The 22359-nt window shown below is 38.9% G+C and overlaps 1 protein-coding gene across 2 annotated transcripts in view; it reads left to right on the top strand.

Annotated features, from left to right (window-relative positions):
• LOC137132560 (inactive phospholipase D5-like) overlaps positions 1-21316 on the top strand; it is a 69841-nt gene extending 48525 nt beyond the window's left edge. For both annotated transcript variants that reach the window (XM_067515241.1, XM_067515251.1), the window contains exons 2-10: positions 4464-4600; positions 10350-10536; positions 12692-12800; positions 13106-13233; positions 14386-14583; positions 15453-15589; positions 15783-15948; positions 16045-16135; positions 16798-21316. In XM_067515241.1, the coding sequence (XP_067371342.1) occupies positions 4464-4600; positions 10350-10536; positions 12692-12800; positions 13106-13233; positions 14386-14583; positions 15453-15589; positions 15783-15948; positions 16045-16135; positions 16798-17327 (1683 nt within the window). In that variant the 3' untranslated portion in view covers positions 17328-21316. The remainder of the gene's footprint in view (positions 1-4463; positions 4601-10349; positions 10537-12691; positions 12801-13105; positions 13234-14385; positions 14584-15452; positions 15590-15782; positions 15949-16044; positions 16136-16797) is intronic.
• Positions 21317-22359: the final 1043 nt, after the last annotated feature.

Below are 22359 nucleotides of genomic sequence, written 5' to 3'. Positions count from 1 at the left end.
ATTATTAAAATAGCTACAATAAGATGTATACTATTAAATATTACTGACTAGAATAGCGATGAACTTCTTCTTTTCCTTTCGGCTGTTCCCTTTCAGGGGTTGCCACAGCGAATCATGTGCCTCCATCTAACTCTATCCTCTGCATCCTCTTCACTCACACCAACTAACTTGATGTCCTCCCTCACTACATCCATAAATCTCCTCTTTGGTCTTCCTCTAGACCTCCTGCCTGGCAGCTCCAACCTCAGCATCCTTCTACCGATATATTCACAATGTCTTCTCTGAACATGTCCAAACCACCTCAATCTGGCCTCTCTGACTTTATCTCCAAAACATCTAACATGAGCTGTCCCTCTGATGTACTCATTCCTGATCCTGTCCATCCTCGTCACTCCCAAAGAGCACCTCAACATCTTAAGCTCTGCTACCTCCAGCTCTGCCTTCTGTCTTTTCTTCAGTGCCACTGTCTCTAAGCCGAACAACATCGCTGGTCTCACCACCGTCTTGAACACCTTTCCTTTCATTCTCGCTGATACTCTTTTATCACACAACACACCTGACACTTTTCTCCACCCGTTCCAACCTGCCTGCACTCGCCTCTTCACCTCTTTTCCACACTCACCGTTGCTCTGAACCGTTGACCCTAAGTACTTAAAGTCCTGCACCTTCTTCACCTCTGCTCCCTGTAACCTCACCGTTCCACCTGGGTCCCTCTCATTGACACACATGTATTCTGTCTTGCTGCGGCTAAGCTTCATTCCTCTGTTTTCCAGAGCAGACCTCCACCTCTCTAGATTTTCCTCCACCTGCTCCCTGCTCTCACTACAAATCACAATGTCATCTGCAAACATCATAGTCCATGGAGATTCTTGTCTAACCACATCCGTCAGTCTGTCCATCACCAGAGCAAACAAGAAGGGGCTCAGAGCCGATCCTTGATGCAGACCCACCTCCACCTTGAACTCCTCTGTCACACCTACAGCACACCTCACCACTGTCTTACAGCTCTCATACATGTCCTGCACCACTCTAACATACTTCTCTGCCACTCCAGACATCCTCATACAATAACACAGCTCCTCTCTCGGCACCCTGTCATACGCTTTTTCTAAATCTACGAAGACACAATGCAACTCCCTATGACCTTCTCTGTACTCTTCCATCAGCATCCTCAAAGCAAATACTGCATCTGTTGTACTCTTTCTAGGCATAAAACCATATTGCTGCTCACAAATGCTCACCTCTGCCCTTAGCCGAGCTTCCACTACTCTTTCCCACAACTTCATTGTGTGACTCATCAGCTTTATTCCTCTGTAGTTGCCACAGCTCTGCACATCTCCCTTGTTCTTAAAAATTGGTACCAGTACACTTCTCCTCCAGTCCTCTGGCATCGTCTCACTCTCCAAGATCTTGTTAAACAAACTAGTCAGAAACTCTACTGGCACCTCTCCTAGACACTTCCATACCTCCACAGGTATGTCATCAGGACCAACTGCCTTTCCGCTCTTCATCCTCTTCAACACCCTCCTCAGTTCACTCTTACTAATCTTTGCTACTTCCTGCTCCACACCAGTCACCTCTTCTACTCTTCGTTCCCTTTCATTTTCCTCGCTCATCAACTCTCAACCTCAATGTACTCCTTCCATCTTCCCATCACACTCTTGGCACCTGTCAATACATTTCCATCCTTATCTTTAATCACCCTAACCTGCTGCACACCCTTCCCATCTCTATCTCTTTGTCTGGCCAACCTGTACAAATCCACCTCTCCCTCTTTAGTGTCCAACCTAGCATACAAGTCCTCATATGCTCTTTGTTTGGCCTTTGCCACCTCTACCTTCACCTTATGCTGTATCTCCCTGTACTCCTGTCTACTCTCTTCAGTCCTCTCAGTGTCCCACTTCTTCTTAGCTAACCTCTTTCTCTGTATACACTCCTGAACTTCCTTGTCCCACCACCAAGTCTCCATGTCCGCTTTCCTCTTTCCAGATGACACACCGAGTACCCTCCTACCTGTCTCCCTGATCAAATTAGCTGTAGTAGTCCAGTCATCTGGAAGCACCTCCAAACCACCCAGATTCTTTCTCAGCTCCTCCCTGAAAACTACACAACATTCTTCCTTTTTCAACTTCCACCACTTCGTCCTCTGCTCTGCCTTAGTCCTCTTCATCTTCCTCACCACCAGCATCATTTTACACACCATCATCCTGTGTTGTCTGGCTACACTCTCCCCTACCAATGCTTTATAGTCACTGATCTCTTTCAGATTACAGCGTCTACACAAGATGTAGTCCACCTGAGTGCTTCTACCTCCGCCCTTGTACGTTACCTTATGTTCCTGCCTCTTCTGAAAGAAAGTGTTTACTACAGGCATTTCCATCCTCTTTGCAAAGTCAACCACCATCTGACCTTCTGTATTCCTGTCCTGAACACCAAACCTGCCCATAACAGTCTCATCACCTCTGTTCCCTTCACCTACATGCCCATTGAAATCTGCACCAATGACCACTCTCTCACCTTTGGGGATGATCTGCATCACTTCATTTAACTCACTCCAGAATTTGTACTTCTCTTCTAACTCACATCCTACCTGTGGGGCATAACCACACACAACATTGAACATCACCCCTTCAACTTCCAGCTTCAAACTCATCAACCTGTCTGATACTCTTTTCACCTCTAGAACATTCCTCACAAAATCCTCTTTCAGTATAACTCCTACTCCATTTCTCTTCCTATCTGACTCATGGTAGAACAACTTGAACCCTGCTCCTAAGCTTCTAGCCTTGCTACCTTTCCACCTGGTCTCCTGGACACACAGTATGTCCACCTTCCTTCTCTGCATCATGTCGATCAACTCCCTAGCCTTCCCTGTCATAGTACCAACATTCAAAGTCCCTACTGTCAGTCCTACATTCTTAGCTTTCCTCTTCTCTCTCTGCCTACGAACACACCTTCCTCCTCTTCTTCTTCGTCCTTGACCAACAGTAGTCCAATTTCCACCGGTACCCTGTAGGTCAACAGCACCGGTGGCGGTCGTTGTTAACCCGTGCCCCGACCGATCCGGTATGGAAGTCTTTGTCACGATTCGCATGTTTGATTTGGCATGTGTTTTACGTCGGATGCCCTTCCTGCCACAACCCTCTGCATTTATCCAGACTTGGGACTGGCACAAGAAGACACTGGCTTGTGCCCCCTTGCGGTTGCATTCAATGAACACAGTATCAAATAGTTATCAATACACTGATCTTAGTTTATGCTGAAGATGGGGCTTCTCCACTGCTGATGTTTTGACATACTGTAGCATGTATAACAAAAGAGTATATATTAATATACATTTGTGATTTGATTTCATGTATGTGTGCCTGTTTCAGAGCCCTGGTGTTATAACACTTACTGACACATCTTTACTGTGTGTCATCTTCATGTGTATAGTACATAAGGTCAAAATATTTTTTAAACGAAGATAATGCCAACAAATTTAAGAATCTATCTGTCGTGGCAAAAACTGTAAGGCAAGTTAGGAGGCAAAAAGGCAACTTACAAGTGAATGATAACGGTGAATTTAATCAGCAAATAGAGAAACATACAGAGCAGAACAGAGCTACACTCTAGAGCGGGCCAGTCTGATTGACCAAGATGTGTAGGTTGTTCAGCCTTTTATACATACAACTCAACAGCTGGGTTCACACAAAGAACAAAGGGATGAGTCAATGCAAATCAACCTTCATACAATGTGGTCAGGAGTCTTAATTAACAAGTTCATGTTACTTTGTCCTTTTGTCTTCATTGTCTTTTAAGTCCTTGAGATTGATGATTTGTGCTGGTTCCCGTGGGCTCCCTTCTGGGAAGCAAATGTTCAGGTGTAGGTAGTTTTATAGTTGATATCTACCTAACACACTTCTTTGTGTGGCCAGAGACATGATGTCTTGCTGGGGAGCAAAAGGTGAGGAGGCACTGGTGTAAGCAGGTTTGATAGTGGGTCTGTCAGAAGTGTGAAAACAGTGAAACAGTGTTACCTAGATCTTGAAATTTCCCTCACACTATCAAGCATCAATAACCTTAATATTTCAACTATTATTATTATCACAGCTGTCTGGTATTGAAAAATGTCCACATTCTAGGAACAAGGACTGAATAGGTCTGGTGGACAGGTTATAGCTGTGAATTAGTGTCCTTTCTCAGTGCCCTAATAGAACATGGTGACCTTTACTTCCTTCTCAGCCATATGGGGTCATTTGGACTTTATCCAAATATGCAACGTTAATGGCTAAACATAAAGGCAGATGCATCTCTGCCTGCTTTTATTTGAAAGTCTGAACTTGCAAGGTTATGCTGTGTTATGCTATGACCTGCTGAGGGTTGCATGAAATCAGGAAATGCGTCAGCTAGAACAAGTGGTTGTGGTACAGAAAATATACAGTATCTTGGAATCACTGTTTTTTTTTTTCTCTTTCTTGCAGTCTCAGCAGAAGTGTATTGTAATATTTGCCTTGGTGTGCTGCTTCGCCATTCTGGTGGCGTTGATTTTCTCAGCAGTGGACGTTTGGGGCGAAGATGAAGACGGGATTACAGAGGAAAACTGTAGCAAGAACTGCAGGTGAGAACTGCAAAACCACAAACACACAAGCCACTGTCAATGTTTTTTGCTTGTGAGTCATCATCACAAGTCATGCTCTTTATTATTTTTTATCTCAAATGGCTTCCTGTCACATGATGAAGGGTCTTGTTTCAGTGAAAAAGAGGCTGTGCAGATACTATTCTATTTCATTAGACATCTCCCATAAGCCAAATAATTTTTTTGTCTAAATGTATAAATATTATCATTAAACTAATATAAAAAGCAGACTTTTTAAACAGAGTTTCTATATTTACAGCATATAGGCCACAATATGTACATCCTAACATGAAAACATAAAAAGGAAAGAGTTGTAGTATACACCAATCAGTCACATACACATCAAAAAAACACTGGTGGTCTTAATTATGTCATGGAGGACATGGGTCAGCATGTCCACTCTGAGCAGCCTGCAGCTACTTGGCAAAATGTGATACAGTATTTATAGAGGTGGAAAAGTACACAAACTCAATACTTAAGTAAAAATCAGTAAAAATAAAAAAAACTACTGGCATAAAGAAATCATACACTACAAGTGCCACTTCAAATGAATTGGGTACATTTTACCTAAAGTACATAAGTAAAAGTACTCCACTAAGAAAACAATGTGGTAATTGTGGCAAAACTTGAACAGAAATTAATAAAAGCTAAGTTGAAAGATGCCAGTTGGTAAAGGTGGAGCTGATTTTAACCACTTCACAGTACTTTATTATTGCAGGTGGTATTAACGTTGTGACTGACACAAATGTAGAGTCCCTCACGGGTGCTTTATCTTGCTGTGTGTGTATTTTAATCACTGACTCACTTAAACATGCCCCTGTATGTGCTGTATTGTAATCCAACAGGTGTAACCTACTGGAGCCAGCTACAAACCGCAGAATAGACGCTACAGTCTTGTCAATATTGCTTGCATTATATTCAAGGGATAGTATTATTGCCTAAACAAATAATGTGAAGGTGTAAAAAGTTGCACCAATGCATGAATGAGTTTCCTTGACATTATCCCTACATATTCAAATGATCACCAAGCTGTTCGTGTAACTTTCGACCAGACCTTGCCAGGGTTCTACAGTTTTAGTTTTAAGGACATTGTCTAAACAACCCTTGCAGTGAGATGAGTATTGTAGAGTAAACCTGGCTGATCAGCTCTCTCTTGGCTGATGCAGCATTCTCAGTTCTTCTTCTCTCATTGTCCCACTGGTTTCCCTCCATTAAATACAAACCACTGGATTTCTTCCCACACTCCCATCTTAGCTTGTAAAGCTGAATTGGACTACTCGGCTCCTCGAAACGATCGCTACTAAGGGTAGAGTGACAGATAAATACAAGGCTGGGAGTGAGATGATGGGGATTGAGATTGAAACAGATGGACGGAGAACAAGATGAGTATGTCAGGGGTTGGAACGAGCGAGGGTTTCATTAGATGTTGGCTTGCTGTCTGGGATGTTATTAGGATAATGTTACTGTGGTGCTGTTGATGTTCATATTGTGCTTTATGTTGAGACTGGACCAATCTGAATTCAGTGTGCTTGCTGAATAAATCTGATTCTGATAATAAGAACTTGTCAGTGAAGATTTTATTCCATACAGATTTGTGTCCCAAACGTTTAATGATGAAGTTTTTCTATGGCAAACATTCTTTAAAGGATGTATAAGATGTACAAGTGCAACATATTTAATGATAAAGTAATTTGTTCAAAGCCATTTCCACTGTAAAATAGGAAAAACGATAAATTACCACAAGACTGACAAATTTGCGAAGGTCTGCCCTGAGGCTTACTCTTGCTCAGTTTAATTTGCAAATGTACTTGTAGTTTATCAAAGGTAATGCAGGTGTAGCCCTTTCCACTCCCTGGCATTTCCTAAAGCAACTGTTCACACTTCCACTTCCATGATGAAAATGATCCAGTGATTAACTTAAAATGAAATCCAAGACTTTGAATGCTCAATAATGTAATTACAGAGGACCGGCCAAAGGTCACTGCTTTATAGCCATCACTCTCCTCTCACATAAAAAAAAACAAATTCTGAGCCTTTTAGTTGCCAAAATAATGATTCAGCAGTATTCTAGTTGTTGAATGTTATGTAGATTTTCATCTGTTGTTGCCTGCATAATGAATAATGCAGGTCGGGTCGTTGCTACTGTATATGTGCATAGGAAGAAGTACTACCTGATCCCGATCCAGAGTGTTTGTTCGTGCATTTGCCTGGCAGTACAATCTAACATATAATTAATATGCTGCCATGATTGCAGTAAAACATTCCTGTTAGGGTTGTGTGCTGCAGTTGTTGTAGTGAATTAGGAGCAGTTTCCTTTCATCTAAATGTATGCAGGTGCCGGTCTGACATATGAATGATTTACATTTGTAGTTGCCTGGTGTCATACAGCTGAGGGGTGTGTGTTACATTTACTGCTGACTTTGTTATCAAAAATGTATGCTAATGTCTGCTCAGATATGGTGATGATTTCAAATTTTATTGCCTTTACTCTTCAGTCTAAACATGAGAGACCAGCAAATTAACTCTAGTTACGTTTAATAACTATCATATACTGACACAGACTAAAACTAGAACTATGCTAGAATAGGAAGCAAGGTAAATAAAATTGGCGAAGTTTACGTTTGAGACTGGTCAATCAAGGCTTCAGGCACAATGTGTGCAAACACCCAGGACTACAACCATGACACACATGGGACAATGCAATTACCTAGGTGCATCCATTAACGTAGTACAGTTTGCATCCATCACAAAGGTTATAAACGTCTCAAAGCGGCTCTAGATTGAGATAATGGATTGAATTTCACATAACGTGTTTACTGTGGTATCTGTTTTGTTTGTACCTGATTGAACACGGCATTTACCTTTAAAATGAACCAGCATGCTGGGAGCAGAGCAGCAGCTCCTGTGGTACACAATATTAATGTCCTCACTGCTGGTACACCCAGAGCTCAGGGCAGCTCATGAGAGGGTGGATAATTTATATCGGATGTCAGGTGCTGGATCTGCCACACTCTGATTCCCATGCTGTTAGTCACAGTGCTACAGGAAGCCCACTGTAACACAAGCAGCTGCATGTAATTGGTACTCTCACATACATTTTCCCAACATGCTGTTGTCATTTTATATGATGTTTACTGTTTGTTTAACATGTAGACTTGTGTCAACCATGACATCTCTGTTAAGGTGTGAAATATGAATTGCTGTTTGGAACAAGCAATTATCAGTCTTAAAGAATACAGCTGAGTGTTTCCAACTGTGTCCATTATCGTTCAGAGATGTCCCAGAGCATTTTTACATTTAGATACACACTCTGTATTGTGTATGTATCACACACACACACACACACACACACACACACACACACACACACACACACACACACACACACACACACACACACACATACACACACACACACACACACACTATGAAGTTTATGAAGTTGTCCCCATATTGAGTCATTTGCTTTTGGCGTCCCAGTTTTTGCTGTCTTTTCAAAGAAGGATGCGCCACATTGTGTGATGTTCACATTAATCTTATCACAGCTTGTTGTATCAGCTTCCTACAGCCTTTTCTCTTTTCATTTTACTCACTCTCGGTGTTCAGCGCTTAAGCCGTGTTGCTGAAAAACATATCAAATGCAATTAAATTGTTTTTAGTAAATATATCAATTGGTGGATCCATGGGAATAAATTAGCACAATATGATCACAGAGAATGAGTCCTACAGCTTGACCCTTGGTCATTTTCCAAAACTGGCCATAGCTCTACTTTAGACAGCAATTCATTTTCAAGCTGTGAGCTGGCAACATCCTCTCAATGTGATGCCAGTACATTATCACCTGAAACACATGCTCCTGCCAGGTTGCCCTTGACTGAAGCAGTCGCTAGACCCCAAGCTGCCAAACTTTGGCTGACCCTGTGCTCTGACTGATTGGAGCACTGAGATCTTTTGGGTATTACAAAGTCCCAGGCATTGCAGACGTGGAGTACATTCATGGACGAATCATGAGAAAATGGGCACAGACATGCAAAAGGAATGTCAGTCCTAACCCCTGACTGTAATACCAAACAATATAACTGCAAATGAGGCTGTTAAGTTGTGTTTCTATTCTTGACGACTTTTTTGTCTCTGTTTCAAACAAGAAATATTAACACACACTTCAAACAGAGGCTCTCTTTTTTAATTTACCAAAAATAGATTTTGCCTGGAGAAGGAGCAATCAATACAGCACTACAACAACAGCAATCTGCAGGAGCTAATGTTAAAGTTAAATGAATCAATACATCAAAAATGGACATAAGAGTATGTAATGTGAAAGGATTCACTTGACGGGCTTACATAGTTCAGTTGGTTTTAGGAAAGAAGCTCAACTAAGCACCACCTGTCCAAAAACACACAGTTCACAAAGTGAGAAGCTAGTCCAAACTCCAAACAAGTGGCAGCGATGGATGTGCAAATAAATAGTTAGGAGCACCATGTAAACTTTAAATTGAAGGCCGGTAGATTATATTAATGCTACTTGAAATTGCAGTTGTGATCTAATCCAGTAAATAACATAATTTAAGGTTTAAGTTTTGAAAACAATAACAGGAAACACTTTAAAATTTAATACAATACAGCTCAATTAAACTTCCTTTACCATGTGTTATAGGTTTATTCTGACTATTCCAGTGATGATCCTGTCCATGTGTGCACTGCTAACATTATTTCCTTTGTAAATATTATCTTGATTACATTAATACAATGTCATGTCTATTCAGTTTCTTAAGATTGTTACTGTTTGGCTGCTTCTAACTCCATGCCGTACCTGCTGAGCTGCATCTCTTCAGTACATATTTACAATAATATCATCATATTTCATTTGGTTCTGTATAGCTGCAGATCTGGGGCCACCGTGGCCCATTCAACCTGTTGACTCTGGTGCTAATACACCTGTCATTTTCAGGCATCTGGTGGGTTAAAACTGGAACTGGAGACACATTACGGGGAACTGAGAGTCATGGTTATCCAGACAGTTTGCCAGTAAACTTTGGCAAAAAATGTGGCAAGGATAGGTAGCATTAAAAATCCAAACAACTATGACTGAGAACATTTTCTCTATCATTTGTCTTTCTGCTTGGTGGTGGGTTTTTTTTATAAATCATTTTATCTTAAGTACATCGTCTCCGGGATAAAACCACCCTGAACCCCTCTGTACAGTGTATGATTTTGTTTTATATATTCTTCAACAATAGTCTGCTTAGTATTACTTTATTCTGCATAGGCTGTACATGAAATAAGCCACTTATTCCAAATTAGATGTTAATCAATCTACATGGATGACGACTATGCTCTTAAGGGTTCAATTACTCTCCACCACTACCAGATGCAACCTGCGTATAATTTAATGGGGCATGAAGGAATCTTAGGGCATATGTTGTTTATTATTCTTGATTTCCTTCATAAAGCGAACAATCTAATAAAAAAGAGCAGAGTCCTATTTCAGGAGACAAGGAGTAAGCCTCACATCCTAACTGTGCCCCTATGGCAAACAGATAATTGCTTTGTGAATAATCATGAACATCACATTAATTTCTTCTGCATTTATCTGTTAACAGGTCTCTATGGCTTAGCCTAATTATGCTTTTATGGCTTATTGCCACTTTTTAATGCAAATCCTAAATAGTTTTACTCTCTTGGATCATTGCATTGTCTTCTTACCTTTTTTTTCACTTGTTATTTTCCACAGAGTAGTGCTTGTGGAGAACATCCCAGATGACATCTCCTTCCTAGACAACAGCATATCCCACCTCTCTCTCTCAGAGGGGCTGTACAACTTACTGGACCAAGCGATGCGGGTCGTAGAGATAGTTTCCCCACTGTGGCTCCTCAACTCTTCTGATTATGAATCCAGCTTCCAGCCTGCTGCCAGACAGGTAAAGCCAACAGGGACTTGCCTTAAAAAAGGTGTGACGTTTATTTAAATTCTGTTCCTGTTTTAACTTTTCCCTGTCTGGATGTTTTGCCTCCTCTGCATAATAATTACTTGTGGTTCTCAGATTCTTAACTTAAATAAAAGGGCCCTTAAGACCAAGTAAAACAAAAATTACAAGGAATTGTCTTGCAGAAAGCACCGAATAATAAAGCCTCTATAATGTTTTTAATGTTTGATGTATTTATCCATCAAAGTGTAAGCAGGATTTTACATTTGTAGCTAATATAGTTGGAGTTGGTTTTAATTAATTAAAATACAGTTGTATACTCTGTTGGCCAGTGGTCCCCAACTTTAGAATCACAAGATAAATCTGGGGCATGATAATGTGATTATAAATCGGACAGGCAGAGCAAAAAAAGTTCTGCTAGACAATTAAACTGCTTAAATACTTTGAAACAAAGTAATGGCTGCAAAACATTTTGATTTTGTTGTCATGAGGGAAGTTAAACAGGTGCATTATCTCATACTTGCATACCTATAAAGGTCAGACAATGAAAATGTTTTTGTCTACTTCAGTCAAGCCAGACAATAATGATAACATGTCAGTAGAATACAACTGAACAGCTGCGAATCATGATGACACTGAAAATTTCCCTTGCTGGTATAATTCTAGTCTGATCTGTTTAAAGGCTGCTTGTCATTTAAATTTTGATGTTACTGACTTTGCATCAAGGGTTTTATCAAAACTGTATGCACACTTGTGTTTTAAAAACCACAGTACATCAGAATGATTTAAAGCCTGAGTCTGTTGATTGGAAATTAATAGCTCCTTTTAAGGCCTTGGGGCCGAGAAGAGCTAATGGCCTTTGTCCCTGCGGCAATCTCTCACCAAACAGCTCCCAAATATAGACATCTCATCGGTCCAGAAGATATCACTAATTTAATTTACTGGAAAGTTCCAAAGCATGTAAGTGCTGCTTGTGTGTATCAAGAATTTTTTATGAACACACACACAGAAGAATCTGTCAGACCTGCAAATTAATTTTACTGCATGATAACTCAATTTTTAACTGTTTAGCGGCGGATAACTTTCTTACATAGAAACGTTTAAACAAAGGTGATGTCAGCTACATGACTTCCATTTTTTTTTTTTTTAAGTGGAAGGATTTTAAAAGAGTTCATTTGTTCACGTTTCCTGAACTTGGCTCTGCAAGAAAATAAACTTCTCTCACATATATTCACTAGGTGAATAGTAAGTTGGTTGCTTACTGTCTGCCTTCAGACTTCAAATGGTATCCAGCTTCACTCGCACTTGACTTCACACTTTAAATGGAGGAGTCAGCAGCTTAGTTTTGCACTTCCATAACAAGGAGAGATATATTCAAAGAAGAATCATCAAAACTGAGCTACAGTCTGAGACATTCTACATTTCGTATGATGCACACAAAAAGTATATTTCATGTAACACTTCTTGTTTGGCATGTGACTTTCCATCTCCAAGGATTTCTGATACATTTCAGAACATTCAGGGCTAGCTAGAAAATTATTTTATAGGTTCTTTAGACTTTTTAAAAGAGCTGCAATAGTCATTCTATAAAATAAAAAAGTATCTTATGAAATAACCAACTGTTCCCTTTGCAGGGACGGTGTAAAATACTCCACATTCACAGTACAACATTTTCTGCTGGAAATTTCTGCTGGATCATAAAATACAAAATTTACATCTTATTTTTATCTTTACCTCTATGTTATCTTTACCTATATGTTTTGACTGTATTTTAGGTTATGAACAACTGTTAATTGATCTCTGAAATCTGTACATGAATACTGTCTATTTCTATTTGACATACATTACATAGATGGATATTCCTGTTTAATTAATGTATTAACACATTGGTGACTTAGCATACAGCATTTTATCCGCAAATATAAAACATAATAACACGCGCACACACAAAAACAAAAACTAATTAAAAACAAGTCAAACCAGTTTCTGGCTCCAGACTAAAGATCTCTGAAAAAACAAATACTCCATAAATAACTGCTGATGTTGTCAGATTGTTAAACAAACTCCCAAACTGAACATAAATGTGATCTGATTACACAGTGAAGGAAGTTTTTGTGACACCAGTGGCTTGTTGGTGTGTATCCCACAGGGCAGGGCTCTGTTTTCCAGACTTCAGGGGCTGAAAGCGAAAGGGATCCAGCTGAAGATCTCCAGCGGGATGATCGACTCAACTGAGCTCAGGACACTTGCCAAGCACAGTCAGCTCTCACTCTCACCCTGTTACACATTCTGTTGTGTCTGTTTGTGTTCAAACATGCTGTAGCTTATCTCTGTGTGTTTAGTCTTCTGGTTGTACTCTCTCCCTATTTGTCCTTCTCATTCCATTAAATCTCTGCCTCTCCTTTCCCCTCATCTGTTTTTCATTTTCTTGTTGATCTTGTTTCCTGTGGCCAGATTAATTTATCCTTCACATGTAATTGTCATTATTTCAATCTTTCTTTTACTTTGCCGGCTATGGTATATTTAAAAAAAATACTATTTCTTTATCTCTCTTCATTTCTAGATGCTGAGGTCCACTATTTGAACATGACAGCACTGACCAAAGGCCACCTCCACTCCTCCTTCTGGGTGGTCGACAGGAGGCATTTCTACATTGGCAGTGCCAGCATGGACTGGAGATCTCTGGCTATGGTATCAAAGAAGCACATTTATACTAACATAAGTACACTTGCAAAAAAACAGGATGCAGTGGAGACATTTTTGAAGATACAACACAAAGATGTATCTGATAAGAAATCACTTAAATTAGTATTTGCACTATCCATTATAATTGACTTTGCCTTTGACTATTTAGACAATATTCATAGTTAATGCACTAGTAAACTATAAGCTGAATTGATCTCTATTGAAGTTTTTTTCTACATCTGCTGACCTACAATTGCATTTTGTAAACGTAATGACCCCTATCAAAAACACATTTGTCCAGTTAATGACCTTTTGATGACAGAGTGGATACATGGGGCAGTTTAGGACATACAAGATAATGACATCCAAAAATAGAAAATTCAGCTATATTCAAACACCAAAAGATGCAAAGGATCTTGATTTGGTTGCACAATTTGCAAGGAGCTCAAGATGACCAACAAAATATAAACTCTTAAATTACTTTTACTCTTGTCACTTGATTTTACTCTTACAATTGCTGTAATTTCTAAAACATCAAAGTTTCCATATGTAAATTTGTAGATCTCAATGTAAATCTCTACTTTATAATCTCAATGTTGATTGTTATTGTTGGAATTTTTTGTGGCATCATGCTTTCAATGTATAACGCATACTGTAGTGGAATCTATATTTTTAGGGGGGAAGCATATTTTTTAGGGGAATAGATAGCGACGCAGTAGGTACTGTAGATAGGTTGTGTAATATAAAAGTTACAGTTTAGTAACTAATGTGTGTTCCAATAAAAATTTACATCAGAGCAAGTAAATGAATGTAGTCATGGAAAAAGAAGGTGATTTAGCACAGAAGCTGAAATTATTAAGTGCCTGTGCTGCAGAGAGTAAAGAAGGAAAATTTAGACCAGAGAGAAGTGTCTAATTTATTACTGTTGCTCTGATAGTGGACAAGGGCCTGTGATTGAACCATATTGTGGACATATTAGGGGAAGTTGTATGCTGTTTGCATAGGTGAATGGATGTCTAAAGGTTTTGGAAAGGGAATCTGATGCAAAGGAGGTGTAGATGACAGAAAGCATTTTTGTTGATGAGCATGATTATAAAAGGGTTGATGTGAATGTTGGACAGCGGTGGTGCTCTAACAGAAATTGCATTTGTTTTTCAGAGGAAGGAGTTGGGCGTGGTGGTGTACAACTGCAGCTGTCTTGCTCTGGACCTCCACAAAGTGTTCAGTCTCTACTGGGGGCTCCAGTATAAAGAATTCATCCCCTCCTTGTGGTCCAAGCGCCTCTTTGCCCTCTTCAACAGGGACACACCACTAGAGCTCACTTTCAACAGCACCAAGGCTCAGGCCTACGTCTCTGTAAGTGAAATAATTAAGGTTAGGGCTTGTCTTGATGGTAAAAATAAAGTGGCAAATAATATGGCATTATAGTGACCTACGGAGCCTACTCGCATGTGGAGCTGATACTTTGAATGGCTTGAGAATTCCCAAAGACATATCGTGTGAAAGCAGCTTAACACGTAGCAGTAAAAATTGTGAAATCATCTGTGGATTACAGGATGTAAATATTATCAGTTCCACCTTTCCTTTTTGTCATGAGTTCAAAGGTCTGTTGGGAAAAAAATAAATTATTATACTGTTAACAATACACAGCAGTTTAAACAAATATTTTCTGGCAGTATAATAAGGGACTTTTTAAAAGGCAAATGGTGTAAATGTGAGCAGGACACTCAAGTGTAGCAACAACCTCCACTGATTGTGGCAGCCATTGTAGGTGGGAGAGAACACTTTTCCTACAAAGTGTGAGGACACTGGGTCTGTTATTGTCATATACTTCCTACAGATGAGTGATGATGACATCATCCTACCTGCAGCAGAAAACTCTTCATTTTCAGCTGTCCATCTCTACAAGAATAACATTAACATAAAAAGCACACAGTAGCACACAAAACACACACGCAGATAAAAATAGAATGCTAATAATCTGTTTTGTGAGCAACAACGATGTACAGTATCAGTACAAAATGTTTTTTTATGACGATGACAGTGTTAACTTTAGTGATGGTAATTTTGCTTATTACAAGAATGATTTTTTCTAAACATCAGTGTGGCAATACACATTTATTTATACAGTACTCTGACCCTCTGTCATGTGTTTCCCCAGAGAAGAGTCCACAAACACCCACACTTCCTAATTGTCTTTGTCATCTTTCCTTCTCTGATGAAAGAGCTCCCCAGATGTTTTCCTCCCCAGAGATCGTAGTAGTGATTTAGAGGCCATTTCCAGGGTCATCCAGGAGGCAAATCATTTCATTTATATCTCCATCATTGATTACCTGCCCCTCCTCAGCAGGAGTGCCCACAGGTAAGAATTGCTTTCTTTAGAATGAGCCGACAGACATTTATCAAGAGCTTGGATGCCTTGCTCTGATTCAAGTGTTTAGTCTCTTTTATCAACTTGTTTCTGTCAACTTATTAATTTATTAACTAATAACTTATTAATTTATTAGTTAAAACTTATTATTTAAAACTTATTATTTAACTGTATTTCTGCCAAGGTACTGGTCACGTATTGATGGCCTTATTCGTGAAGCTCTCATCTTGAGGAAGGTGAGTGTTCGCCTGCTGGTAAGCTGCTGGGAAAACACTCATCCACTTACTTTCAACTTCATCTGGTCCTTGAGGAGTCTGTGTATGGAGCAGACCAACTGCTCACTGGAAGCCGTAAGTACAAGGTCCTTTTGTACCTTTTTCAACCCTATACATTTTATCACTGCTCACTGCACCACTGTGTTTGTGTGTTTGTGTATATGTGTGTAGAAGTTCTTCAACTCCAGAGTAAAGAGGGATGGCAGCCTCCAGGGAATAAATCACAACAGGTTTATGGTCACAGAGAGAGCAATTTATTTAGGTGAGCTCATTAACAAGACTATACAACTCTGCTCTGTATGCTTCTGCCAACTTCATGCACATATTATTTTCTGTAGTTAAGGGCTTAGGGTTTAAATGAATAGTACAGCATTCAGTGAGGTATGTTTATTTATGGGAAAATCGATACCTGCCACAAGTCTGTGTACTTGAGCTTGGAAGAGCTTAGCCCAGCTTAGCATACAGACTAATTTTCCTGACAACCATTTACCAACTACTTAAAAAAACAACTTTCAAAACCACAATTTATGGAAATTATATAATTCAAGCTAGGCCCCTTGGTTCCAGACTTTATGTAAAGCCAAACTAACTGCATCTTGGCTCTAGCTCTCTAATTGCTGTATGATCTGAGAGCTGATGCACAAGCATGAAAAAAGTGTGTTTATACAACACTTTAAAAGTTATAGTTTAATAAGAGCAAATAAAGGCAATTTCCAAGATGCAATTCTGATTAAAAAAAATAGATTAAACATTTATAAAAGGGCACTTTGTAGAGCAGAATGACCTTTGAAGATACATGGCATTGTTTATAAGTTCCGATGATTATATTGGCATGAAGTTATTGTCATATCTGCTGTGCTGTGTAAGTATTTTTACATAAAGTACTATAGTAACTTTCTTATTGCTTCCTGTGTGTCCTGACAGGCAACCTTGACTGGGTGGGAAATGAGTTTACCTTTAACGCAGGAGCAGGCTTAGTAATCAATCACCCAGAGGGCATTGAGGAGAGGAACTCCACAGTGGTTGAGCAGCTACGATCAGCATTTGAGAGGGACTGGTTTTCACGTTACACCCATTCTCTACAGGCTAATAAGATCCCTGTTTGTAACAAGCACCAGGTTAAAAGGGTGGTGCCAGTAAAATCCAGCCACCTAGATAATGGACCGGTGCCTATTAGAACAGGCCAGTATGACAACGGACCCGCACCAATGAGAAACAGCCACAAAGACAACAGAGAAATAACTGTTAAAATACAGCATCACAGTGATAGACAGAGCAAAAGAAATCCCCCAGGCATTACAGAGAGTCACCAAGAGAGGGGGCAAGTCAAAGTGAGTCAACCTAACAACAGACAGGTACAAATCAAAGGTAAAAACCATGACAATCCAGTGAGTCCACCTGGTCAGTCAGCTGAGAGCAGCGGTAGCAGAGAGATCTCCATTGGATTCCTGTGACCACATGATGGGCTCCTTTTGACTGAGTGATGTCTGAAGAACATTAACAACTTGGTCTTTGTAGCATTTTATTATTGTTATTTTTTAGAAAACAAAAACTTACTAGAAGATTCTAGTAATATGTGGTTTGCAGAACTCAGGAACAACATTCCTCCTCTGCAGTCCAGCACCTTTGACAGATTCTTTAAGGAGGTGATTTGGTTAAGAGGAAATTCTGTTACATTATGTCAGAGCAAAGACAGATGAAATCGGCTTGATTGCCTGAATACTGAATGTCAGCTGTTGGTGGCAGTCACACATTATCACCCTTCAAGAGGGAAAATGACACCCACATACCTTTGCAGCAATGTGAGAAAGTACAGCATGTATAGTTGTACTAGTTACATACAGCATTCAGCGGGCAATTACATCTGGATCCCCTCTGTACTCAAATTGGTAGTAATAACTTTGGCCCTAGTTTTGCATCCAAAGAATACTTAAAAAAAGCAAACTAGTTATTTATTCAGTTAAATGTGTTTATTATAAACCTTTTTCAACTATATATTCTTAATACAGTTCACTGATCTTAAACATTTCAGTCAACTGTATACACCTGTAATGGAAACAAATCCATAACTCATTTTGAGGCTGGCCCACAGTTGAGAAACTGGGGCTCTAAAATGATTGATCAAATTATGTCCACCGTGGTTTAAAGTCAGTACCATGAGCACTAAACACTGTACAAAGAGCGATTAAATAATGATTTGATGCAGCATATTTCCCTCCACAGGAGCATGGAATGCATTTAAATTGCTTTATTTTATGGTGGTCATATTTTAATTAAATTATGTACCAATTCTACTATATTTGTTAGATAACTCCAGATGTTCTCTTTTGAAAAACAAAATAAGGGTCTTACTCACATTACTTTAAGTTAAAGCAGGTAGATCAAAAGCAGGAAATGGGACTATTGATTTGAAAAGGTCCTGATAAATCATCATTACTCCACTAAACAGATAACTATAGTATCCTTACTAATGCAATGTTGTGCAGCTGTCAGAAGTAGGGGCCAGAGGGTCTGTGCTGTCAGCCAAATCAATACAATTAATTTTTAACGCAGTTTGCAAATGCTGCAGTTTAACCTCAAGGACAGAGACATGGCCCATAATGCCATGCCCATTACTGAATACATATATTATACATATGGAGTCAAAGCAAAGAAAATGCAGAAATGCAAGTAAAGAATAAAAAATGTATCCCAGATTCAAAGCTTGTTACTACTCTTCAAGCATGGACCATAGCTTTTAGACGGATTGTCAGGCAGAGGGCAGTCACTTTATTTGGGTTAAGATGAAAAGGAATAGCAGTTTCATAGTATTCAAGCAAGGTCAGCATTAGGTAACAAAGTTTCAGACTGATGTACAGGTGGGGCTGAGCAAAAGCACGAATCTGAAGCAAAGCTGACAAATACACTAGAAACAGGACAAACTAAACAGCCTGAACACTTAAGCAACCATAACTCAACATAAAATCTGACAGAGAGGAAAAGGGCAAAGGCTAAATACCATCTAATCTGGGGAAAGGGCTCCAGGTGCATGGAGGGGTGAAGCAGAAAGATGTAACTGCAAGTAGTAGTAGATTTAACGGAAGTAACTGCAACGGCCTGCAACAGAAGATGTTAGAAAAAATGTCAAAGTAAACAGACAGAGTGTGAGAGTGTGACACTTGTAGCAACTTCTATTTGCATTTTGAATGTCCGCATGTTGACATAAGACACTTACTATTTACTATGAGTGCTGCTTTAACAACAGTGCTTGTTAACTTATGATATTTTTAAACTCGCAAAGCCATTTATCAAGGAAACAGGTAAACACAGAGAACTGGAGAAATTTGCAACATGTTATGTTCAGTGTTTTATTGTTAAAGCAACTGCTGTGTTTTGTCTGAAGTCATTTAACAGGATGAGCAATGGAATTATTTAGTTCTGTAAACTGAAGCAGTCACAGTTACAATCTGTACTAAGATTAGCTGTAGTAATAAAAAGTCGTAAATAATACAGAGCTTAAACAGTCGGTTGATGAGACAATTTACGTGCAACTATCCTGATAATAATTGTTAAAAGAATTTTTTAACCAGAAAATGCCAAACAAAATTTCAGGTTCCAGGTTTTTAAATGTTGATATTTGCTAGTTTTTGCTTATCTTTTTTAATATTAAACCAATTACCTTGGATTTTTGACACAACGAGACATTAAATTTGTCGACAAGGGCTTTAACAGACTGTGATTGGGGCTTTTCCTTTTTTTTCTTTCTTTCTTTTCCATCTTATTGAACATTTTATGGACCAAATGGTTAATCAAGAAATCAATTCAGAACTTTAGTCAATGAGGGAAAAAAATGTTAATTAAAATCTTTGAATTATAGCACCTGAATTTTATGGGAACCATCTAAGGTGTCACCTGTTTTTAGAGCATTTATGTATATACAGTATTTGTGCTTGTTCTGTACATGGTGCATGTCAAACATAGGCTGCTATACAGACTTTTGCGCTCTATGCATTCAGCTAAACCACTCAAACCATTTTAGAAATGGAATCTGGCCATGATGGATAACTTCTGCCATCTAGAGGTTGTCACGAGAAAGATAATTTTTTCTCACCATCTCACCTGACATGATCATGTTTCAACATAAATTATGTTGATAGCTATACTGATAATTAATATTTTGAAATCAAAAGATTGGTCATTGTTTGATCATTTTTACTGGACGTATGGTACTGAAAGTAATTACATGCAACATTACAGTATAAAACATGCACATACCACTTACATGAAGCGTTCATCTCATTTTCCTTCATACAGACTGAGAAGAACCTAACGAGGATTAGTTTAACAATAATGTTCACATTAATTCATCTACATCACCACACTGTATTGCTAGTAATCAGACAGCAGGTCTGCAGTCCGATTCACTACTTTATGCTGCTATTATATATGGTTAAACTATTAGCTTACTTTTTGCTAAACTAATGTGAACAATAAAACCAGTTTACATTTGTTGCTCTATTTCTATTGGAAGTATCTGCAAACAGAGGATGCAAATGCCAAGGTTTGAAATCAACTGTTTACAATCAGCCACATGCACATCACAAAGTCAAAGCAAAAACATTTGCTCTGCACTGTCTCTCCATCTTTCCAGTGAGATAAAAAGCAAACAGAACGTTTTGCTCCAGTCTCCTTGAAAGATTCGGTTTCTTGAAGTATCAAAAGTAGCTAGATTTAAAGTAGCCAAAAACTTAAACAGATTCATGTTCACTTTAAAAGCTTTTTAATGTCGCCTACCTTTATTCCTTTGAATATTCCGGCATGACTGCTGCTTGCATGCCTTGCCTTTATGAACTGTGCACAGTAGCTATGAGCCTTTCTAGAGATGATGATTATGATGATAATAATGAACTCTAATATACCTTTAAAGATACAGAAGGAATGTATATTTATTGAATATCCTTGTTAATGCACATTACTGAATTATCTGACCACTAACTTTTTACTCTTAATAAAAAACAAGTATTATATAGATTGTCTTTCTGTGTGTTGGGGTGTGGGTCTGCTTGCTGTTTCTGTGTACGTGACTTGGCTTTCCTTACTGCAAAAGCTGTAAATTACACCAAGGTGGCTGAAGGCAATCATTACATTACTGCAATGTGGCTGTCAGTCAGGTCCTATATGTTGGCTTGATAGGCAGGATAATTACCAATTATACTCACCTGATTCAGGAGAACCCAGTATATGGTAAAAGTAGCTCCACTGTTAACTCCTTCATGAACAAATATTGTGTAGAATGTATGACACAGCACAAAGAAAACTCCCAAAACAGGACTGAATGTATAGCGAATGTATACCATCTATGTACTGTATATACAAGCGTACTGCTAAATTTGGATTAATTACTGTGACACATGATGGAAGGTTGCACAGTTCGTGCAATAAAGTTAATAAAAGTTGTCATTTATTTTGTTACTGTTGAATCTTATTTATTGATGCATAAGTAAGAGCTAAATATATAGGACCACTATATATTTGTTTTTCTGCAATATGGAAACAAACTCAAACATTCAGCCTGAGGTATTTAAGAACTATATTCAGTGACAAGGAGAACAAGGCGCTAGATGGCATTTCCCCCACAGAGCCCCGATCTCAATGTCAGCCCAGGGTTGTCCAAGATACAGTCTACGTGCAAATGACATTCAGAACCTGTGTTTTTAGAATTGGTGTCATTGTGATTTCTTTGTATCGCCTAATAATTCTGGGGATTAGACTAGATGAAGACAAACATTAAAAAAATAATGAAACCAGGCAACCTTAGATTTTTTTTACTTTTAAAGCAAACGAAATCAGAAGTTTAAAGGAAGAATAAAATAAACAGAGAAAAATAAAGTTCCTAAATTCACTGATTTCGTGTCAAGACAAAAAGAAAAAAACATGTAAGTTTTTGGAAGCAAGTGAAACATTCTCAAATCCCTAGTGTATATTTTCCCGTTCTCATTCCCGGTCCCTTCTGATTGCTTAGTAAGTGGGAACTCAGTTTTAGCTGCGCGTGCTCTTAGGCGGTGAACGCAGGTCTCGACCTCAGCACAACAGCGGCACCTTGTGAGAAGTGGTGCTAAATTTACTGCAAACTGGTTATTGGTTCGTTTTCGTATTGGTTCGTTTAAAGAGAAAAACAAAAGAAGAAACTTGTTGTATTATAAAACGTGTAATGTAATGTGACTGCTACTTAGACCATGATAAGACAGTGCAGATGGATGCAGAACCAAAGACGACTATGAACAACCGCATGGAGCTGGAAAGAGCGTAAAAGACGATAAAAAAGACCAACTCTTATTTCATCAGCATAGATAATAAAAAAAAAATATGGAGATGAAAAAAATGAAGAAAGAGCTTAAAGCGACTACCTGGCAGTTCCAAAAGGCACAGAAGCCTGCAGAGCACAGACTTGGATCATGGACAAATGGAAAAGTGGTTCGAAGTGTCAAGGGACGGTATGACGTTTGC

Source organism: Channa argus, chromosome 1 (genome assembly GCF_033026475.1).
Source record: "Channa argus isolate prfri chromosome 1, Channa argus male v1.0, whole genome shotgun sequence".
Taxonomy (NCBI): domain Eukaryota; kingdom Metazoa; phylum Chordata; class Actinopteri; order Anabantiformes; family Channidae; genus Channa; species Channa argus.
Note: the sequence above shows the minus strand (reverse complement) of the source record. Positions and strands in the feature narration are given on the sequence as shown.